This window comes from Bos taurus, chromosome 19 (assembly GCF_002263795.3).
Source record: "Bos taurus isolate L1 Dominette 01449 registration number 42190680 breed Hereford chromosome 19, ARS-UCD2.0, whole genome shotgun sequence".
NCBI lineage: Eukaryota > Metazoa > Chordata > Mammalia > Artiodactyla > Bovidae > Bos > Bos taurus.
The window spans coordinates 5,020,717-5,042,008 of record NC_037346.1 but is presented as its reverse complement, the minus strand read 5'-3'; the positions used below and the strand labels follow the sequence as shown (position 1 = coordinate 5,042,008).

The window sequence follows — 21,292 nt, the reverse complement described above, 5'->3', positions numbered from 1 at the left end:
CTGTTTAAATAGCCAAGACATGGAAATAACCTAAATGTCCACTGAGAGACAAATGGATAAAGAAGATGTGGTGTACACAATGGAATATTAACAGCCATTAAAAAGAATGAAATACAGCCATTTGCAGCAACATGGAAGGACCTAGAGAATGTTATACTGACTGCAGTCAGTCAGACAGAGAAGGAGAAATATCATATAACATCCATTATATGTGCAATCTAAAAAGAAATGATATAAATGAACTTACTTATAGAACAGAAAGACACAAACATAGAAAACAAACTCATGGTTGACTTACAAAACAGAAAGAGACTCACAAACAGAAAATGAACCCGTGGTGGCCGGGGGGGAAGGCTTAGGTAAGTCCTTTGGGAAGGTCATGTACACACTGCTATATTTAAAATAAATAACCAAAAAAGACCTACTGTATAACACAGGGAACTCTGCTCAATGTTATATGCCAGACTGGATGGAGGGGTATTTAGGGGAGAATGAATACATACATACATATGGCTGAGTCCCTTCACTGTTTACCTGAAATTATCACAACATTTTTAATTGGCTATACCCCAATACAAAATGTTTTTGGTGTTAAAAAAATAAATAAAAATTAAAATTAAAAAACTATTGAAATAAAACGTTCATTAGCAGGGCTGAATAGACAAACCGATATTCAAGTTTAAAAGAAATAATACGTGAACTGGAGAAGCTTTGCTAGACCTACAGCACAAAAGAAGGAAGAATCAAAATGTATAAAAGAGATGGGATAAGAAAAATATAACTGAAAGTCTCATCATCTAAACGATGTTCCATACAAAGAGAATAGAAAGAATACTAGAAAAGAAATATCTGAAGTAAGAGCTGAGAATTCCCGGAACTAAAATAAACATAAGTTGACAGTGCAAAAGGCCTATCAAGTGCTAAGCAGGTTAAAGTTATGGGAAATACACATATGCACACACACCCCTGTACACAGTATAGTGAAATTTCAGAAGCATTAGAGAGAAGTCACAAATACAACCAGAGAAAACAGATTATAAAACAAAGGTGCAAGAATCCATAATATACTTCTCAACAGCACCACTGGGGACAAGAATAATGAAGCAAGCACTATCTTTGAAGTACTTATGGAAAATAATTCTGTATTAACCCCTTTTATCTGCTGAAGGATAGTAACTATTTGTAGAGAAAACTGCGAGCCTTTACACAGCAGCCAAAAGACATCTTTGGACATGTAAACCCTCAAGGTTTACCACTAGTAACAATTTAAGGAAACAGCAGTTAAATATAAGTGGTAATGTTGAAAAAGGGCATTTTTACCATTTACTATTTCCCAAACAAGCGATAATCAAGAAAAATTTCACTTACTAACAATCAAAGGACTTAAAGGATAAATAACAACAACATGAGACTTGGGGAGTGGGGATCGGAGAAAAGCAAAAATAGGACAAGTTTCATAACTTTTTTGGGAAGAAAAAGATTTAGAAACTGATTTTTTTTCCTCTGCTTCTGAAATTATGTTAGAAGTGTGTGCTAAAATTTAAAATAGATAATTAGAACAAACCTATCAGAGGGAAGAAAGGGTCTGGATGTAGAGACACAGAAAAGGGTCTGGGAGGGCCCCCATCGCAGTCAGAATGAACAGCTGGTGGTCCTTCACATGCTCACACAGGTCCAAATGCACCGTCTGCTCGCTTGGTCCCAGCCTCAGCAATGCCTCTCTCTGAACTTTTCCAGAAACCCTCCCCTTTCTCTGTGCCCCCCACTCTGGAACCTACAGTACGATAAAATACATTTCTATTAGAGCAGAAATTCTATAACACTTGATTTTACAAAACACTCTTGCTAACTAGTCCCAAGTCCCTTAAGGACTAGGGACAGCCTCCTCATTCTATATCCTTTACTACACTGTAGTTACTCATTATGTTTGTTGAATAGATAGATACAGAGGCAACGTTACACATTTAAAACAATTACAGACTAACTGAAATTGTATATGGCAAGGCTATCGATGATTAATGATGTTAAATTATTTATTGCAAGAGGATAAATACCACATCAAACTTACTACTGCATTTCTGATAAAAGTCATCCATGCATCTTCCTGTTAAGTTTAAAAAATCAAGGAAAGACGTGGGGGGATGGACTAGTCAATGTGAGGGTGTCTTCCATCTCACAGGCTCAAAGTTTAGAGAATAAGAGACACTGCTACCGACCGTCCCTGAAATCATACTACACCTGCAGAAGCTCTATGTCTTCATGGTTCTCAGAGCCAGGAATATTCTCCATCAGTATGGCAGACATCACTCTCACATTCATTTTCACCATATCCAATTCACTGTGTAGTTTTCCAATCTGTAGACGGCAACACAATAACCAGGAAGTGAGACATAGAGAACAACTCTGCTTCCTGCTTGCAGAGAAAACGCTTCTGTAAAATTGAGTACTTTCAAATTTATATAAATGTACATATAATTATTTTACAGGTGTATAATCTGTCACCTTTTAAAAAGTCTTGAGAGCTCTTGCATTACATTTAAAAACATGCTCTAGGAAAGTTGATGAAGGGAAAAGTCAGATTAGAACCAAGATGGAGAAAAGAGAAGATGATCATACCAGGAACCTGGACAAAATTGCAAATGTGAGTCTGGATTTCCGGGAAACCAATGGGGGAGGGAAAAAAAAATGAATGTTTTATAGTCCCATTGTATTAAAGAAGGAAGAATCAAAAGAGAAACAGTTTTTTTTTTTTCCTTCCTGGATTAAATTCCAAGAGGAATTAATCACATGGACTACTACATAATACCAAATAATAATAATACAAGATCTTTTTTTTTTTAAACTTTGGCCACACTGGGGCTTCTTGTGGTGTACGGGCTTAGTTGTCCTGCGGCAGGTGTGATCTCAGTTCTCCAAGCAGGGGTGGAACCTGCGTCCCCTGCATTGGAAGGCAGATTTTTAACCACTGGACCGCCAGGGAAGTCCCTACAAAGTCTTAAATGATAGTTCCCTTATAGCAGGATAGAAATGAGCTTCATTTAATAATTGCTTGTCTAAACCTTTGATAAACAGATAACAGACAAAGCAGTAAATGTAATTTGATTGGCACAATTAATATCAGTAATAAGACTACCATTCACTGAGCTGTCTGAAATGGCATATGGGCAGTCTTATCAGGGGCAACAGGATCAGCTGCTTATATAAACTCCAGGTACAGCCAAGCCTCCACAAAGCCACATAAGCCACTAGACAAGCACAATTGTTAAAGCTCAGGCTTTCAGAATCAGGCAGAATTCATAGGATTAATTCCACTTAGAGCTGAACCATCATACACATACACTTCAGTCCCCTTCTCTGTAAAATGAGGCTAAAAGATACCTCCACCTTATGATAACATTGCTAAGAATAAACAAACTGCAAAAAAAGTCATGAATAAATACAATCATTGCTATTGTTACCTGTTCTGGGACCAATGTAATAGTGGAGATCTTGGGAACTATAGAAGGAAGAGCTGGTGCAGAAGGAACAGACGGTGGTGGATTCAGGGACATCTATGAAAAATGGAAATATTATTATTTGAATTAACTTGGCCACTGCAAGCCCATTTTTCCATTCAGATGACTCACTCACTAGGGAGAGTTAGCCCTCAGGACAAAGCCTTCACAAAGGTCAGACTTTGGTATACACATGAATTGCTTTTTCTACCAAGGCAGGACTCACCAATCTACAGAAGGGAAGAACTACTATTTTTACATTACGGAAAGAACTACTGTGTTTATGTTATGTTTTTACATTACATTACAGGAAGCCAAGAGTTGACTTATAGTCAGTCTCTCAAAGTGTTATAAGTTCAAAACCTGAAAAGTTATTTACAGACTTGAGAGTAAATACATGTGAACATAAAGAGACTCTTCTATGGGCACCGTATTAATAAACAAATTTATTACATGACTACTAACAGACCCTTGCCAGTCTAGCACCAATCTTTTCTTTTGAAAACTGCCCCTACTCTGCTCTACCTAAACGATTTCTATATGAAGCCATCACATTCTTGTAAGGCCTCACTTAACTTGTGCAGAAATGGAAAACTGACCCATGTTGATTCAATGAGTCCTTCCTCTGCAATTATAAGCTTTGAATCTGAAAAAGCTAAGGCTGCAACATGAAAATGTGGGAGCTATGTTGTCTACCATTAGCGCCACCCGGGGAGCCCTGCGCAGAGTCAAACGGAAGTGACTTAGCAGGCACATGCATAGCAGGCCTGGCGTGTTATCTACCACATAGAGAAAACTGGTCTGCGAGGAGAGAACGAGCTGATTGTCAAAGGGGAGCAGACAAGTAACGAGGCATTTGAATCTTGGTTCTCTGGTGTTCCAAAGATCCAGTTAACACCAGCCTTCTTGTGGCCTGGTTATTCTATGAAATCACAGATTCATCTTTTGGCTTAAGCTAGGTGGAGCTAGAGTCGTTCCTTTCAATGAAAAAAGACCCAAGCCCTTCACTGTCTTTCTCTACACAGGTCAAAAAAGGGCCTCCTACCTCTTGTCTGGCTGTTTCAGTCTCTGCATCTGATGAAGGGAACTGAACCCCTTTCTTAAGGAGGTCCAGGTACACATCTTTCACTTCACTGACATCCACGCCTCCTGGGAAACCCTGCGACCATGTCTGAATTCAAGAGACGGAAAGTTTCAGAGAGCAAAGAGCAGCGAAACAAAACACAATTCTGAAAGTGACCACCAAAAAATCAGAGACTGACAATTACGAAGCTTCCTCAGAAAGAGAAAGCTACTTTTGAATGCCATACACAAAATGTACAGTTTTTGCAGTTGTTTTTTTTTTTTTGGGGGGGGGGGGGAAGCGGTTACTTGTTTTTGGCTGTGTCACACAGCAGGTGGTATCTGGGATCCTAGCTCCCTAACCAGGGACTGAAGCCGTGCCCTCGGCAGTGCAGATGCTGGAAGCACATTATCTTAACCACTGGACCACCAGCAAAGTCCAAAACGTCCATTTTTAGAGATTAGAATAATGTAAAATATTTTTAATCATCAGACTGCCATGCCTCAACAATTTAGTGAAACTCTACAATAGATACTATTGATTGTTTTTTGCCGTACTAAATCTAAAATTAATAGACTCTAAAACAGCATCTGTAGATCTTTTGCCAAATAACTCTGCAGGCAGTGAGTTACTGACCAGAGAAGATAGTTTCCATATCTGCAAAATAAATGTATACATCACTATCTCTTCTGTCTGACCCAGATAAAACAGAAACTGAGAGACAAGTATGGAAAAGGCTATAAATTCTTCAGAAAAAGGCCAGAGTCCAATGCCAAGAAATTATTACATGGAAAACAGAATAATAAAAACACTTTGAAGCTCAATCTCAGGCTTATAAAGGATCACTGAGCCAACTGGGAGTTAGGAAATTAAGCTTCTTAGACATTCACTATCCCATCAGGTATATAACAGACTTACCTTAATGAAATTCAAAATTCTATTCTGAATGTCTATTGGCAATGTGTATCTGGGATTCAGCAGCTTAACTAGACTATCTTTAACAAATTCCTTCTTCACAATCAGAGACTGGAAACTCGGACCACAGTTCTGCATGCACATGTCAATAAGCTGAAGAGAAAAATCAAACATTTTATCTCTTTGGCAAAACCACCTCCAAAATATAAGATAAAAATTGCTAAGTGATGATTTCCACCAGCACAAACAAAATTTGGTTATCTACTAAAATATATGGCAAAATGTTCAGTTCTGGGAATGTGAGGAAATTTAAGGCATAATGCAATTGCTTAGCAAACAGACAATCTTGTTGGGGAGCCAGGACACAATTATGAGAACTCATAACAATGTGAGGTGGTAATGTCAAGGGCCAGTGCGAGGTGCAAACAAAGCATGCTGGCTCTAGACAAGGGGACATTTGTCCTAGTGTTTCCAGCAAAGTCCTGCTGAATTCCTATTGCCCCAGCTTTATTAAGGACATCATCTCCTTTCACTTCCAAAAATGTCCTTGCCTGGATGAAAACTTACATGGTTACTCCAGCTACAGACCTTTACAGGCAGATGTGACCATTTAGGGCCAGGTGTTTAAGACTTTTGGAAAAAGGTGGTCCTAAGCTGGCCTTTGAAAAATGGTCAAGAAAAGGATAAATGCATATAAAGCAATAGTCTAGGCAGGTAAATCGTAAAAAAATTTATGTACAGGTGATGAAGTGTATGAGCTGTGAGAAGGAAAACAAGTTTTCTGGTTTGTAGAGGCTTCTTTATATCGGCAAACTGGAGAGCCTGGGGAACTGGATGGATAAGTCTGGAGGGGCATCATCCAGACTGTGCAGAGAGCTGTGTGGCAATGTAAAGAATGGACATTATTGAGAAGGCACCAGGAAGCCACTGGAGGGTCCTTAGTTTGTCACCATCACACCTCCGTCCTGAACTTGCGAGAAGGTTGGTGCAGCACCCTACCAAAGCAACTGGAGGGCAAAGACCCTGAAATGATGGAGAGATCCAGCAAGGACCCCCTAATAGAGCCTGATGCAGACAGGCTTAAACTGTCTTAAACTAGGATGATGAGGGTGTAAGAAAGGGGAAGACATGAGAATTATGAAGGAAGGACTTCCAATAACTAGGTATTTGTTGACAGGGAAAGGCTGAAAGTTAAATGACTGTTACTCTGCATGAGATTGATAGCACTTTGGATGGAAATTTGGAAGTGGATGGGATAGTATGACTGGCCTAAGGTCAAAATGATGTGTTGAAACTTACATATTTTGAGTTTATAAGTGATGCAGACTGAATGTCTGTGTCCCTCCCAAATTCCTATGGTGAACCTCTTAATCCCTAACATGATGGTATTTGGAGGAAATTAGGTCATGAGGCTGGAGTCTTCATAAACGAGATTGTTGTTGTTCAGTTGCTAAGTCATGTCCGACTCTGCGACCCCATGGACTGCAGCACACCAGGCCTCCCTGTCCTTCACAATCTCCCAGAGTTTGCTCAAATTCATGTCCATTGAGTCGGTGATGCCATCCAACCATCTAGTCCTCTGTCGTCTCCTTCTTCTCCCGCCTTTCTTAGAAAAGAGGGATAAGAGAGATCTCTCCTTGGCCACATGACGATACAACGAGAAGACAGCCATTGACAAGCCAGAGGGCGGGCCCTCCTCAGACACTGGACCTGCCAGCACCCTGACCTTGGACTTCAGATCCTCATAGACTGGAAGAAATAGAAAAGTCTATTGCTTAAGCCACCCCATCGACGGTACCTTGTTAGGCTGCTCAAGATGACTAAGACAAAAGGACAGAGACATTCAAGTGGAGATTTCTGGCTGAGAGCTGTACATGCACAGATACAGTTCAGGAGAGACTTAAGCCCACAGGGAGTACCTGGGGCTGCCTCGCATGAGCAGAGAGGAGGAGGCACGGTGGGATTCAACTGGGAGGCTGGAAGGAGGATGGAGAAAGGCAGGCCAAGAGCAACCAACGGAAACTGAGGCATAAAATAAACAGAACATAATGCTCATAAAGTCAAAAGTGGGCAGGATTTTCAGGACGATGGAGTGTCAAACAGTTAGGTATATGGAGTGAGAAAAACTCAGGTAGGTTTGTTGATTAGTGGAGTCATCAATCATCTTGAAAAAAAGATTTTCAATACAGCAACATGAACAGAAGACAGGCTAAGAAAGAATGAGCTGGTAGCAGATTTCTGAAAGTGATCTAAAAACACAATGAAATCTCTAGTGTCCATGCTTCCACCTTCTCAGAGGTCATAAAGACCATAATATGACCAGGATAGGTATAATCTCTGTAGAAAAGGAGTCCTGAAAATTGATTTTATACCATGCTCTGTACTGTGTCACTTTAATGGCAATAGAAATAGAAGAAGATATGAAAGCTATAGTTATAAGGGCATCGCTGCTAAAAAAGCAACCATGAAATACAGAAGCTGAGCACATGCAGCATGTGAAACACAGGGAGAATCTTTAACCAAAGGAAAATAAAATCAGAATCCAAAACATATTAAGATGAATCTATTTTAATACAAGTTGTTTCGAGAAAGACAAGTTGAATAACAAATGGCTTTTTGCTTGATACACTATTATGATGAGGAAAAGCGCCTCTAGTTCAATGGGAATTTATAGAAATACTTCACGTGACCAGTTAAGCAGTCTTAGGCAAAATACTTTGCCTCCAAGTCTCATCTTCCATAACAGTAAAAGAAATGCTAAATATTCCACAAACCACTTTTTACTGTTGGAGTATCAAGATTTTATGTTAATGGGCAACATTCCCAGGAGGTTACCTATAAAAATCAAAGAGTCAATATGAAACGCTGAGAATGTTAACATCTGGAGATCATAAACCATGCCCTTTGTGCTTTCCCACTGGAATCTAGAGTGTCAGGACCACTTACTTCTATGCTATCACCTCTTCCTTCATGTCACGGTACCTCTCACACCCCAGCCCACTTAGCTAAACAATAAAACTTAGAGTGGTGAATTGGAAAAATCAAATACCTTGTTTCTACACATTTTGGAATTGTGCTTTGGTGCAATTTATGTGTTCATATAACCTATGAACATGGAGCTACCCAGGTGGGATTCAACTGGGAGGCTGGATTCAACCAGGTGGCACAGTGGTAAAGAATTCACCTGCCAGTGCAAGAGATGCAGGAGATGCAAGAGATGTGGGTTCGATTCCTGGGTTGGGAAGATTACCCTAGAGGAGGAAATGGCAACCCAGTCCAGTATTCTTGCCTGGAAAACTCCATGGAGAGAGGAGCCTGGTGGGCTGCAGTCCATGGAGCTGCAAAGGGCTGGACACGACTAAGCAACTGAGCACACATAACCTATGAACCAAGAAACCATAATCTGAGGTGGAGAAGGGAACCCAGGAGGAGGCAACAACTGAGAGACTGCAGAGTATGCTGATCTGAGGCTTCACAGCTGTCCCTTTGCACGTGGCTGGGCAAATCACTTATCGTGACTAAGACTCAGGATCATCAACTGCAAAATGAGCCTACCTTCTTCCAGAGACCTGCTGTAAGGCTTAAGTGGAAAATGATGCATATGAAGAGCCTGACACATAGCAGGACCTTAATAAATGTAAGTACTGTGATTGTCTGCTCACACAGATAATTTCCCATCAAGAAAGAAAATATTGATGAGCCAAGATAAGTATTCCTTTCAAAAATGTTAGGGAAAAAAAGCTCCATGGTAGTTTTATTTCTCATGGTAAATTTCTAAATGAAACATAGTAACCCAGGCTCCAGGGTCATCCAGAGCTGAAAAACAAACTAAGCTAAGGCCGCTTTAGGGGATGAGCTTACTTTGTAAGTTTCTAGAGGAATAAAGACATTTTACACTAATTCTGAAGTCCCCATAACTCACCACCTAGGGGGTGCTTCAACTAATTGATTCCCAGGAACCTATTCAACCACTTTCCTCTTCACAATAATAGTATCTTGCTGAGACTTATCATAACTGACTCATTCAAGTAAAGACTAGACTCTAGATATCCATTGACGAATGGATAAAGAAGTTGTGGTACATATATACAATGGAATATTACTCAGCCATAAAAAGGAACACATTTGAGTCTGCTCTAATGAGGTGGATGAACCTAATACCTATTATACAGACTGAAGTGAGTCAGAAAGAGAAAGATAAATACCATATTCTAACACATACATCGGAGAAGGCAATGGCACCCCACTCCAGTACTCTTGCCTGGAAAATCCCATGGACGGAGGAGCCTGGTAGGCTGCAGTCCATGGGGTCACTAAGAGTCGGGCACGACTGAGCAACTTCACTTTCACGCATTGGAGAAGGAAATGGCAACCCACTCCAGTGTTCTTGCCTGGAGAATCCCAGGGACAGGGGAGCCTGGTGGCCTGCCATCTATGGGGTCGCACAGAGTCAGACACGACTGAAGTGACTTAGCAGCAACACATACATATGGAATCTAGAAAAATGGTACTGAAGAATTTATTTACAGGGCAGCAACGGAGAAACATAGAGAATAGACTTACGGATATGGGGAGAGGGTGAGATGTATGGAAAGAGTAACATGGAAACTTACATTACCATATGTAAAACAGATAGCCAATGGGAATTTGCTGTATGGCTCAGGAAACTCAAACAGGGGCTCTGTATCAACCTAGAGGGATGGGATGGGGAGGGAGATGGGAAGGAGTTTCAAAAGGGAGGGGATATATGTATACAAAAAAAAAGAGTTATCAGTTCAGTTGCTCAGTCATGTCCGACTCTTTGCGACCCTATCAACCGCAGCACGCCAGGCCTCCCTGTCCATCACCAACTCCCGGAGTCCACCCAAACCCATGTCCATTGAGTCAGTGATGCCATCTAACCATCTCATCCTCTGTCATCCCCTTCTCTTCCTGCCCTCAATATTTCCCAGCATCAGGGTCTTTACAAATGAGTTAGTTCTTTGCATCAGGTGGCCAAAGTATTGGAATTTCGGCTTCAGCATCAGTCCGTCCAATGAATATTCAGGACTGATCTCCTTTAGGATTGACTGGTTGGATCTCCTTGCAGTCCAAGGGACTCTCAAGAGTCTTCTCCAAGACCACAGTTCAAAAACATCAATTCTTCAGCGCTCAGCTTTCTTCATAGTCCAACTCTCACATCCATACATGACTACTGGAAAAACCATAGCCTTGACTAGACAGACCTTTGCTGGCAAAGTAATGTCTCTGCTTTTTAATATGCTGTCTAAGTTGGTCATAGCTTTCCTTCCAAAGAGCAAACATCTTTTAAATTCATGGGTGCAGTCACCATCTGCAGTGATTTTGGAGCCCAAGAAAATAAAGTCTCTCACTGTTTCCACGGTTTCCCCATTTATTTGCCATGGAGTGATGGAACTGGATGCCATGATCTTCATTTTTTGAATGTTGAGTTTCAAGCCAGCTTTTTCACTCTCCTCTTTCACTTTCATCAAGAAGCTCTTTAGTTCCTCTTTGCTTTCTGCCAAAAGGGTAATGTCATCTGCGTATCTGAGGTTATCGATATTTCTCCCTGCAATCTTGATTCCAGCTTGTGCTTCATCCAGCCCGGCATTTTGAATGATGTACTCTGCATATAAGTTAAATAAGCAGGGTGACAATATACATCCTTGACGTGCTCCTTTCCCTATTTGGAACCAGTCTGTTGTTTCATGTCCAGTTCTAACTGTTGCTTCTTGACCTGTATACAGATTTCTCCGGAGGCAGGCAAGTGGTCTGGTATTCCGATCTCTTGATAGAAAGAGTTATAAAGCCTCATAACTAAATGGTTTTTAAAATAAGAGAAAACAACAGGCTTCTTGACAAAACCGCACCACCAACTGATAGTAGGAAATCAGAGTCTAGTCAGATCCCAGCAAAGGCTAATCAAGGCTAACAAGTCCATGGAGAACCTAAATGACAGATAATACAAGGACATTTATAATCGACTTTGACAGGCTCTCATCACTTAACCATGATAAAATGGAAATGTAATATATGAGGATCCACTGTTAAAGAGTTTATTGGTAAACAAATAACTGCCTTTGACAGACACTGGATATTTGTTTCTGTGACTAATTTCTCTCATAATTCAGTTAAGTTCAGTTCAGTCACTCAGTTGTGTCCGACTCTTTGCGACCCCATAAATCGCAGCACCCCAGGCCTCCCTGTCCATCACCAACTCCCGGAGTTCACTCAGACTCATGTCCATCGAGTCAGTGATATCCATCCAGCCATCTCATCCTCTGTCATCCCCTTTTCCTTCTGCCCCCAATCCTTCTCAGCATCAGAGTCTTTTCCAATGTGTCAACTCTTTGCATGAGGTGGCCAAAGTACTAGAGTTTCAGCTTTAGCATCATTCTTTCCAAAGAAATACCAGGGCTGATCTCCTTCAGAATGAACTGGTTGGATCTCTGCTTACGTTTATATTAAAGTCTGTTCTAAAAAATTAAACACACCACTCCAGTGCAGTGAGTAGTCTGAGGTGAGGTGCCTGGGCCATTAAATAAAGAACTCAGGGAAAGCTGCATGAAGCTATCAAGAATCAAAGACCAATTCAAAGAAGTCCAAGAAGCAGGAACCTTAATGAACTCTGCCCCTAACAATGAGGAGCTATTCTGGCTCCTAACCTGTGACTCTCACCTTTACTTTGGCACAGGTCTTAGACTCACTTGCTGTCACGTGCTGGTATGGAAATCAGGAGGGGAGAATGAAACAGTTACCAGAGATGGAACAGGGAACAGCCTTCCTGTGAGCAAGGCCTGAGTGATCAGATGACCTGCAGGAGAGAAAGTGTGGGGACTCACAGAGAGATGGGATATAAGACACAACACTCGGGAACAGCTCAGCTTCCTCAGGGGAGAGTCCTGATTCGTCCCGAGGGAAGGAAGCTGGATGGAGGAAGTGATGGACCAGGGACAGAAAGCCACCACCGAAAGGTCAGGTAAGCTGGCTGTAACAGAGAGACAAAGGTATCATACAGAATCCACAGCTGTCAGAAGGTGAAACACCGCATGCTGAAATTCGGAAAATGGCGTAAATTCATCTTCTGCCCTTAGGTTCCTCAGTCAATTCTCCTAACCTTCAGCAGCCCTGGGACGTCCTCCATTTCAGGGCACAGCTGTATACCTTTCTACCCCAAATCACAATCACTCCCTGAGTCCTTCCTGGATGCTAGGAGAAGGGGATGGGGGCTGAAGGACACTCAGTCAGTCAACACCTAATACCCAAAATCTTCCACCACAAAGAAGTTGAAGACACAAATGAAACACAGTGACTGTTCTTTCAAGGGGCATGATTTGTTCAGGGAAGCAAGGTGGTGTGGGGCCAGGGCATGGAATTTAGAATCTGAGACCTGCACTGAAATCTTGCCTATGCTACTTAAAAGTTGGAGGGGAAAAAAAAAAAAAACATCACTTAATCTCACCAAGTATCAGTTTCTTCATCTGAGAAGTGGAATCAATAATACAACTTCTTCACAGGGTTGTTGAGAGCATCAGCCAAAGTGAAAGTGAATGTCGCTCAGTTGTGTCCAACTCTTTGTGACCCAATGGACCACAGGCTGCCAGGCTCCTCAGTCCATGGAATTCTCCAGGCCAGAATCCTAGAGGGGGTAGCCTTTCCCTTATCCAGGGGATCTTCCCAACAAAGGGATTGAACCCAGGTCTCCTGCATTGCTGGTGGATTCTTTACCAGCTGAGCCACCAGGGAAGCCCAAGAAGACTGGAGTGGGTAGCCTATCCATTCTCCAGCAGATCTTTCTGACCTGGAAATCAAACCAGCATTTCCTGCATTGCAGGCAGATTCTTTACCAGCTGAGCTACCAGGTAAAGTACCAGGCAAAGGTGATTTTCCATCACCAACCCACTGTTCTCCTATTTCCCCTGGAGCACCTTACTCCTCTCTCTGGTTCCCTCCACTCCATGACCTTCCTGAGGAGGTGACCATGGTGAAGGAGAGGGGAGAGGTCCAAAAAGGTGGAGGAGACGATTCCTCTAAAACTTCTAACTTGTAGGGTTTCTTCAGTGACAGGATCATTAAGACTTCATTTCTTCTCCAAGTAAGCAAGAGGTGCTAAGTTCTTTTCCCCTTGAAGCTAGAAAAGGGGGGGCAAAGCTCAGCTCTGCTCCACAGCCCTCTAGATAACCATGCCCAACCCTCCTAAGGGCAGTCTGATGCTGGCAGAGGAGCGCCACAGCCCAGTGTGGCGTGGGGCCAGAAGGAGATCAGCAAAGGCACTCAGAAGACACCAGAAAGCACACAGCTCAGGCAGCAGGCAGGGTCTACAAAATGTACCGACGTGAAACTGGCAACTCATCCAGCAACTGCAGGGGTCACACAGCCAAAGTTGGGGGAAAACGGGAACATATCAAATAAATGTCTACACCCATATCAAGAAACACGGTGCACAGAATTGTTTCTATCAACAAAGAACTTAATTCAAATTACATCAGGCAGCAGAAGTTGGCTGGACCCTAGACAGCTGCCAGCACCTCAGAATTCCAGAGATGCGCAAGCAAGGCAGGGAGCTAAGAGGGGGGCGTTTTTCAAGCTTCAGTTCTCCCCACGTGTAACACATACACAGACTTCTTGATCAGCTCAGTTCCTCCAAGTTGTTCATTACCAGTTCTTATCTCCTAACCAGGAAAATATGATTTTCCAGGAACACTCATTTTCCACCAAATTAAATGCTCTTACAATTAACCAAACTCCCTTGATTCTGTAATTCTCAGTAAATGAATCATTTTAATCCATACTGTACATATTTTTTGCTCACCTATTATCTCAGAGTATTTGTATCCTTTAGACACAAAATTAGAAATGTGACTATAACTTAGGCAATCTTAATCTCAATTTAACATTAAAGTACTTACTGACAAGGTGAGTTGGATTTCTTTATGATTATAGTTTTTGGAAATCCTTTTCTTCAAAGCTTTTACTGCATCTTTTGGCCTACAACAATAAACACAGTAAAATCATCAATGCAGGCCCTGTGGAAAGCAAGTCCATCACTGAAAAGCACTCTGCAGCGTGAAAAGAGGAACGGCTGAGGAGACACCCAGGGTCTTAGTTCTGCTGTGTGACACTGAGCAGATGACTGCACTTGTTACACCCGTTTCCTCATATATCTAGGCAGACAGTACCAACTACCTCCTTGTGAAAACCAAGTAACGTATTCAGATGATCACTGCCTAGAAAGCACTGCATGTGAAATGCATTCACACCCACAACCCTCTCTATGTCAATGCACAGAACCACCTTACCTGAAATGAATTTCTGAAAATGTGACCTATGTTTATTATTAGTATTTCCTACACACCCTATTGTTGTTTTTGTTGAGTTGCTAAGTTGTGTCCAACTCTTTGAGACCCCATGGACTGTAGCCTTCCAGGCTCTTCTGTCCATGGGATTATTTACGCAAGAATACTGGAGTGGGGTGCCATTTCCTCCTCTAGGGGATCTTCCTGACTCAGGCAGGGGTCAAACCCTCATCTCTTGCGTCTCCTGCACTGGCAGGCAAATTCTTTACCACTAGCACCACTTGGAAAGCCCCAAGCACCCTACAGGCAGTGGGATATAGGAGGAGGAGTTAGGACTAACTAGGACTAATTGATGCTACAATTTTATGTTACAAAAGGAAGAACCATGTATAAGTAGACAGTCCAAATTCGCTTCAAGATGACCAGTTTCAAGTAAGTAATGTGGATGTAATGTACAGCATGATGACTGTAGTTAATTCTGCTATATGATATATTTGACAGCTATTAAGACAGTAGACACTAAAAGTTCTCATCAAAAGGGAAAAAATTGTCTTTGTAATTTTATGAGGTGTAACTGTGATGCTAACTTATTGTGGAAATTGTTTTGTAATATATGTAAGTCAAGTCATTTGCTGTACATTTTAAACTTATACAGTGTTGTATGCCAATTACACTTCAAAAGTTAAAAAAGATACAAATCCTTTTTGCATATTACCTTCTAATTTTGTTATGTTTGCATGGGTAGAATTTCTATTTCATGATAATATAATTATATAACATTACATATATTTACAATTGTAACTCTTATAATAGATATATTTCTAAAAGATCATATATAAAATCTAAGATTAAACTCTTGGAAAAGCTTAAAAGAATAAAGATACTGTTTTAAAAGAAAAAAATTGGGGAATTCCCTGGTAGTCCAGTGGCTAAGACTGTGAGCTCCCAAAGCAGGGGCCCAGGTTTGATTCCCGGTCAGAGGACTAGATCCCACATGCCACAACTAAGGCCTGATGTGGCTAAATAAATAAATATAAATTAAAAAGGAAAAAAAAATAAGTAAAACAATTTTACACTGAGATCCCCTTTTTGCACTATCAAGGAAGAAGTCAGTATTATAAGTGAAGAAAAGGTTCAGAAGAACCAAATGCGGGAAATAAGATTATAGAGAAACCATTATAAATACTTAAAAGTACTAGTTAGTACTTTAAGCACTTTCCACTGATAGAGTCAACAATTAAGTGTAATGTTTTCTTCATCAGCATCAGTTCTGTTCAGTCACTCAGTTGTGTCCGATTCTTTGTGACCCCATGGACCGCAGCATGCCAGGCTTCCCTTTCCATCACTAACTCCTGGAGTTTACTCAAATTCACGTCCATATGCTGTCGAGGTTGGTCATAGCTTTTCTTCCAAGGAACAAGCGACTTTTAATTTCATGGCTATGGACACCATCTGCAGTGATTCTGGAGCCCAAAAAAATAAAGTCTGCCACTGTTTCCACTGTTTCCCCATCTATTTGCCATGAAGTGATGGGATCAGATGCCATGAATGTTAAGTTTTAGTTTTAAATAGAATGTTAGTTTTCTGAATGCTAAGTTTTAAGCCAACTTTTTCACTCTCCTCTTTCACTTTCATCAAGAGGCTCTTTCTGCCTCTTGTCTTCTGTCACAAAGGTGGTGTCATCTGCATATCTGAGGTTATTGATATTTCTCCCGGCAATCTTGATTCCAGCTTGTGCTTCATCTAGCCTGGCATTTCACATGATGTACTCTACATATAAGTTAAATAAGCAGGGTGACAATATACAGCCTTGACGTACTCCTTTTCCTATTTGGAACCAGTCTGTTGTTCCATGTCCAGTTCTAACTGTTGCTTCCTGACCTGCATACAGGTTTCCCAAGAGGCAGGTCAGATGGTCTGGTATTCCCATTTCTTTAAGAATTTTCCACAGTTTGTTGTGAGCCACACAGTCAAAGGCTTTGGCATAGTCAATAAAGCAGAAGTAGATGTTTTTCTGGAACTCTCTTGCTTTTTCCATGATCCAGGGGATGTTGGTAATTTTATCTCTGGTTCCTATGCCTTTTCAAAATACAGCTTGAAAATCTGGAAGTTCACTATTCATGTATTGCTGAAGCCTGGCTTGGAGAATTTTGAGCAATACTTTGCTATTGTGTGAGATGAGTGCAATTGTGTGGTAGTTCGAACATTCTTTGGCATTGCCTTTCTTTGGGATTGGAATGAAAACTGACCTTTTCCAGTCCTGTGGCCATTGCTGAGTTTTCCAAATTTGCTGGCATACTGAGTACAGCACTTTCAGAGCATCATATTTTAGGATTTGAAACAGCTCAACTGGAATGCTATCCCCTCTACTAGTTTTATTCATAGTGATGCTTCCTAAGTCCCACTTGACTTCACATTCCAGGATATCTGGCTCTAGGTGAATGACTACACCATTGTGATTATCTGGGTCATGAAGATTTTTTTGCATAGTTCTTCTGTGTATTCTTGCCACCTCTTCTGCTTCTGTTAAGTCCATACCATTTCTGTCCTTTATTGTACCCATCTTTGCATGAAAAGTTCCCTTTTTATCTCTAATTTTCTTGAAGAGATCTCCAGTCTTTCACATTCTATTGTTTTCCTCTATTTCTTTGCATTGATCACTGAGGAAGTCTTTCTTATGTCGCCTTCCTGTTATTTGGAACTCTGCATTCATCAACATAAACTAAGATAATCTCGTTAGCTGTTCATGATTACTTCAAATGTGCAGGAAAATCAAGAGAACTGTATCCCTTACAACAAGTTATAATTCAGACTAAGTCACAAAATAGCCTTAATGATTTAGTTTTTTAAATTTCGACTTCTTAAAGTTTAAGAAGTGTAACAAAAGATACCATATTGTTTAAGAACTGAGTGTAAACATGGATGAGTTGGCATTCAGAAGAAAAAACTTGTCTTGTGACAGGCAGAGGAAAACAACTGCTAGATTATTTTCTGGTTGATAATGACAACTGCTCAGAGACAGTTCACCACCAGGAGTCCACTAGCTTCTTCATAATATTTTTCAATTACAATAACATAAAATATTGGCAATCAGAGCAAGAAGAATTCCTAATGAAGGAAACAATATCTCCCCCTCTCCTTAAAGAATAAGGGATTTGAGCCTCACAGAGACAAAATTTGAAATTATTAAGGAAAAGGCAAAGAGAAGAATTATAATGGATTCTCAGATATTCCACATGCTGGAAAAAACAGCTATCCTAATATTTCAACCTGACATGTCTTCAAAAGGCAGTGGGTGCTTAAAAGGTGATGGAAACACTATTTCAACAAGAAAACCAAAATCTGCAAGAGAAAACTCAAGTTTGCAGGAGAAAACACACTATAGTTCTGATGCTTCTTACGAGACAAACACATGAACCACACTCTGAACTCACCCATCCTGGGTGGTGTTAATTATGTCACAGATGTGCATGAACTGACCCCAGTCTTCCGTCTGCACTCCAGCAAATGTAGCCTTTTCTGCAAAGAAAAAGTAATGTTGAGTTTGAGCTATAACAGAATAAAACATGTCTCAAAAAAAAGTAAAAGTGTTCATCAGACACTCAGTCACGTCCGACTGTTTGTGACCCCATGGACTATAGCCTGCCAGGCTCCTCTGTTCGTGCAATTCTCCAGGCAACAATACTGGAGTGGGCTGCCATTCCTTTCTCCAAGGGATCTTCCCAACCCAGGGATTGAACCTGGGTGTCCTGCATTGCAGGCAGATTCTTTACTGTCTAAAGCACCAGAGAAGCCCCAAACATGTCTGGTTTTCTAGAAACAATCTGCCTGGGGTTCCCTAGCAAGCACCATTAAGTTTACATCACCAAAAGACAGACAGTTTTTTTTTTTTTTCTTCGCACAATTCCCAGTAATTCAAGAATCAGTCAAGATCCAGGTTCAGAGTGCTGCTGTTGCCACAGTAATAAATGACCTATTAATAAAGGCTTCAGGGCCAGAACAGCCCACCTAAATCTCCATCTGCCTGCCTGTCTTTCAGAGAAGGCATACTGCTAAGTATTTTATGCAATTTCATTTAACCCACTGTCAGAGATGATGACACAGAAGTTCAAGAAGGTTAAGGAAATTACCCCAGGCTACACAGCCAGTACAAGGTAGAACTAGCATCAAATCTAGGTTGTTTTTGTTTGCTTTTTTAAGTCACGTATTCTCCTTGGCCGAGTGGTGTTGAGAAAAAGAGAGATCTACTGAAACTGCCTGTGTACTTGCCAGCACCTGTATTAACCAGCGCTGCACCAGACATAACTTGAAGGCTCCTGTACCTGGAACCTCATCAGTAGACAATCAAATAGTTTTTCCCTGTCCAGACAGCCTCCTTAAGAATACAGAATGCCACCTACAAAGAGGATCATAGAACACTCAACCTGAGTGATCTTAACATCTTTCCTAAAAGGAAAGGAGAATATTCCTGAGCGTGAAAACATGAGGACCAACAGGGAAAGGAGCAAAAATTAATTAAAAGGATTAAAAAGAGGATAAAGGTTTGGCTGGCGGAACTCCAAAGCCAATCCTGCTCCCCACCTAGGAGAAGCACTATCTGCATTTGGCATTCAAAATGGACAAAGCTTACCAAACTTGTGTTTAGTCACAAGGTTCTTTCAGCCAGTTTCTTTGCTCCCCATTCCATGCTCCTTCCTCCCACCTTCCCATCTTCCTAGAAATCTCCTACTCATCCTTCAAAAGCCATGGCAAAGTTCTCCCTTTTCATAAGTTTTGGGTGTTTTACATTTCTCTTCCTTTGCAAAGGTACTGTACTATAATCACTTCCCCATATAAGTGTGCATCTTCCCCATACTTTGATGTCTGAGACCAGGTCTTGCCTGTGCCTGCTTCAGGTCCAGGCATACAGCTGGCAGTCAGTAAACGTGCAAACCACCAAAGAATAAATCAGATTATGAAGATGCAGTCCGACTCCATTTCTGGTCAGAGCTTATTTTAACACCCGACAGAGAAAAAGCCAGCAACAGTTTGGAAAGCATTTCCTCCTCAATGGAAGTTACACTCACTATCTCATAAAGTTGTGGGAACCAAGCTTCAGGTTGAGTGGCGTGTACTTTTAAAAGAGCAGTAAACTAAGCTGCAGGATAAACTGTCCAAATTTGAGTCTCCTGATTTCCTCGTCCCACCAAGTTCGCCGACATGATCACGCTCTGCTTGGCACCTCCGGGCACGGGTGTTACACACGATTCCCGAGGGAGGCACGGAGCAGCGTCTGTGAGCAACCCCAGGCCGGGCTCCGGCTTCCGCGTACGTCGACGGGGGCGCGCCCACCGGAGAGCCAAAGGAGTCGGGGAGACACCTGCGTGGCCCTCGGTGGCCCGCAGAGGCCTCTGGTGTCCCCGAGAGAGAGCCTGGCTCCCCTCCCTTCGCTCCTGTGCTCAGCACGTCCCTTCTCTTTGTTTCTCTCGAAAAAGAAGCTCGGGCTGTAACGGCCTGGAATCCGCGAGCACGCGTCTGGACACCTGCCTGTGCCGGCGAGGTCACTGCACTCACCCTCCTGGAACCTTCCCCTCGCAGAGCGGGCACAACACTTGGCTCGCTCTCGGAGAGGCTCGCCCTGCCCCAGAGGGCGGCACCCCCGCGGAGGGCCAGGCCCGCCGCCCCCGACCCCCGGGCCACCTGTCCGCTCCCACGCCCACCGCGCTGGAAGGCGCTGGGGAACAGTGCGGAGCCGGGCTTCGAGAGAGACGGGTCGCAACAGGGGTATCGCCGCACCGGCGGGCGCGGGCCCGGGAAAGTTGCGGGGAAGCGGGGAGCTCCTCGAGCCGGGACCCACGCGGTTCCGTGCGGCGGGGAACGGAGTCGGGGCGCGGAGCCCCCCTTACCTATCAGCTGGCCCAGGGAGTTCGCGTACGGGTCCCGGTGACTCCTGCCGAACGCCATGGCCGTGCTGCGAGCGCGCCCGGCCTCCGCCGCCCGCGACTCCTCCCGCACGGCCCCGGCTCCTCCCTCGGCTGCTGCGGGGCGCCGAGCGGGGCGGGGTCCCCAGGGGGCGGGGTCCAGGGAGGGGGGCGGAGCGGGGTCTCTGGAGGGGCGGAGGCGTGGGCGAGGGCGCGGAGGGGGCGGGGCGGGGTCCTCGAGGGGGCGGGGTCCTGGTGGGGGCGGGGCGGGGGGGGGTCCCCCGGAGGGGTCGGCCGCGCGCGCACGTGCCGCGCCCCGGGGACAGGCTTCAAGGCCCGGGGGCCGCCGCTGGGGCCGAGCGCGGATCCTGTTGCTCTCGGGGCAGGGCGCTGCCCTTCTCGGCGCCTCCTGCGCCCCCTTGTAGAGAAGGAAACGCGGAGTTACACAGGCCACGGTGAACATTAGCCACGTAACCCGCCCAGGTCAGCGTCTGGCACCCACAGAACAAATGTTTAGCCACTGAGGGAATCGAGCGCCTGGAAATATTTACCCCGCCCTGCTTCTTGACCCGGCCCCGAGATCCGGGAGCGAAGGCGTGTCCCTCGCCCTTAGGCTGCAGGTGA

General features: G+C 43.1%; 1 protein-coding gene across 3 annotated transcripts in view; it reads right to left on the bottom strand.

Annotated features, from left to right (window-relative positions):
• The window catches only part of TOM1L1 (target of myb1 like 1 membrane trafficking protein), a 61,833-nt gene extending 41,079 nt beyond the window's left edge, over positions 1 to 20,754 (bottom strand). Inside the window, exons 1-7 of one of the 3 annotated variants that reach the window (XM_059877967.1) lie at positions 20,654 to 20,754; positions 18,203 to 18,287; positions 14,382 to 14,460; positions 5,476 to 5,625; positions 4,540 to 4,665; positions 3,459 to 3,551; positions 2,239 to 2,355 (exon numbers count right to left, since the gene is read on the bottom strand). In XM_059877967.1, coding sequence (XP_059733950.1) covers positions 2,239 to 2,355; positions 3,459 to 3,551; positions 4,540 to 4,665; positions 5,476 to 5,625; positions 14,382 to 14,460; positions 18,203 to 18,287; positions 20,654 to 20,711 — 708 coding nt within the window. In that variant the 5' untranslated portion in view covers positions 20,712 to 20,754. 3 annotated transcript variants of the gene reach the window in all.
• Between the last annotated feature and the right edge of the window lie 538 nt (positions 20,755 to 21,292).